We start from the raw sequence: 1,126 nt of genomic DNA on the forward strand, positions 1-1,126 counted from the left end.
TCAATTATCAGCAGCATTTAGTGGCTTCTGTCCCCATACGACATAGTAGTTATGCTGCAACAGCATCCTCGGATTCTTCAGTTCCTTTCTAAGCTCCGCACAGAGCACCTTGACTTCCTCCGGTCTCCATCCCCAGGCGTTCTGATAGATCCTCATAGTCAGAGCCTCAAGATTGTCTAGAAATTGGACCAAGTTAAAAGCACCAATCTCTTTGAGCTTCTTGTCTTTGGGCCAGGTGCCGACCGGGAAGGGGAAGGTGCGCGCCTCAATGTTCTGGAAGCCGGCTTCGTTGACCCAGCCTTCGATCTGGGCGCTATGGACGGGTCAGTAGATTCAGTGGAGCAGGGGAGAGGATGAGTTACCCTGGATCCGGCTCTGCGCCAAACTTCCGAAGTCCGTCGGCCACTTTGTCAGCCCATTGGCTTAGCTTAGTGTCCTTTGTGAATTCACCACCGCGCGTGTAGAACCGAGTGTCAAAGTCTATCTTGTGTCAGTAACAGCAGACTGCCGATGCATTTGGCATACCTTGAAACTCGACCCATCCACCCGGCTTTACGAATCTGCATCGGGTCAGCAATCCCTATCCTCCAAGCGTATCAGAGCAGTAACACGAACTTAAAGCATTGCCGCATCAACTTAGGCCAGTCTTTGATAGAACACGCGAGATATCGAACGTGGATATAGTCAAATTTGGTAGAGTAGACCCATTCTTGTTCCAGGTCATCGACTTCGAACTTGACATTGGGCGGAACCAGATTCGGTTGTATGGGACTGATGTCGTTCCCAAGGATCTCTGCGGAGGGGTACTTGTCGCCCATATCTATGGCCCAGATACCAGTGCCCGTACCGACGTCCAAAATCCTTTGTGGGTTGTCGCCGATGGGCGCGAGATGCAATTCGCCGTCCAGACTGAGCGTTTGAATGTGATGGTAAAGGTCTAGCCTGTCGTTCTCCTCCTTGTACCTGTCAGTTTGATGTGAACCTTCTGCGACAAGATGCGTACGTCGTCGTTGGGCCAGAAGTAGGTTGCTTCGTCCTTGTACCCATGGTAGCGCCGGCCATTCTCGAAGCGGTAGTTCAAGACAGTGCTTTTCAAACTCGTGGTGTAACTCTCTCTGCAAAGCAT

General features: G+C 51.3%; 1 protein-coding gene across 1 annotated transcript; it reads right to left on the reverse strand.

The window, feature by feature from the left end:
- Positions 1–1,126, reverse strand: N0V89_008246 (uncharacterized protein; the record flags this gene model as incomplete). Its single annotated transcript, XM_056217004.1, has 5 exons — positions 1–313; positions 363–480; positions 526–560; positions 616–956; positions 1,004–1,126. 5 exons carry the CDS (start codon positions 1,124–1,126, stop codon positions 1–3), a joined length of 930 nt encoding a protein of 309 aa, XP_056068560.1.

This window comes from Didymosphaeria variabile, assembly GCF_027946475.1.
Source record: "Didymosphaeria variabile strain IMI 356815 chromosome Unknown scaffold_6, whole genome shotgun sequence".
Taxonomy (NCBI): Eukaryota; Fungi; Ascomycota; class Dothideomycetes; order Pleosporales; family Didymosphaeriaceae; genus Didymosphaeria; species Didymosphaeria variabile.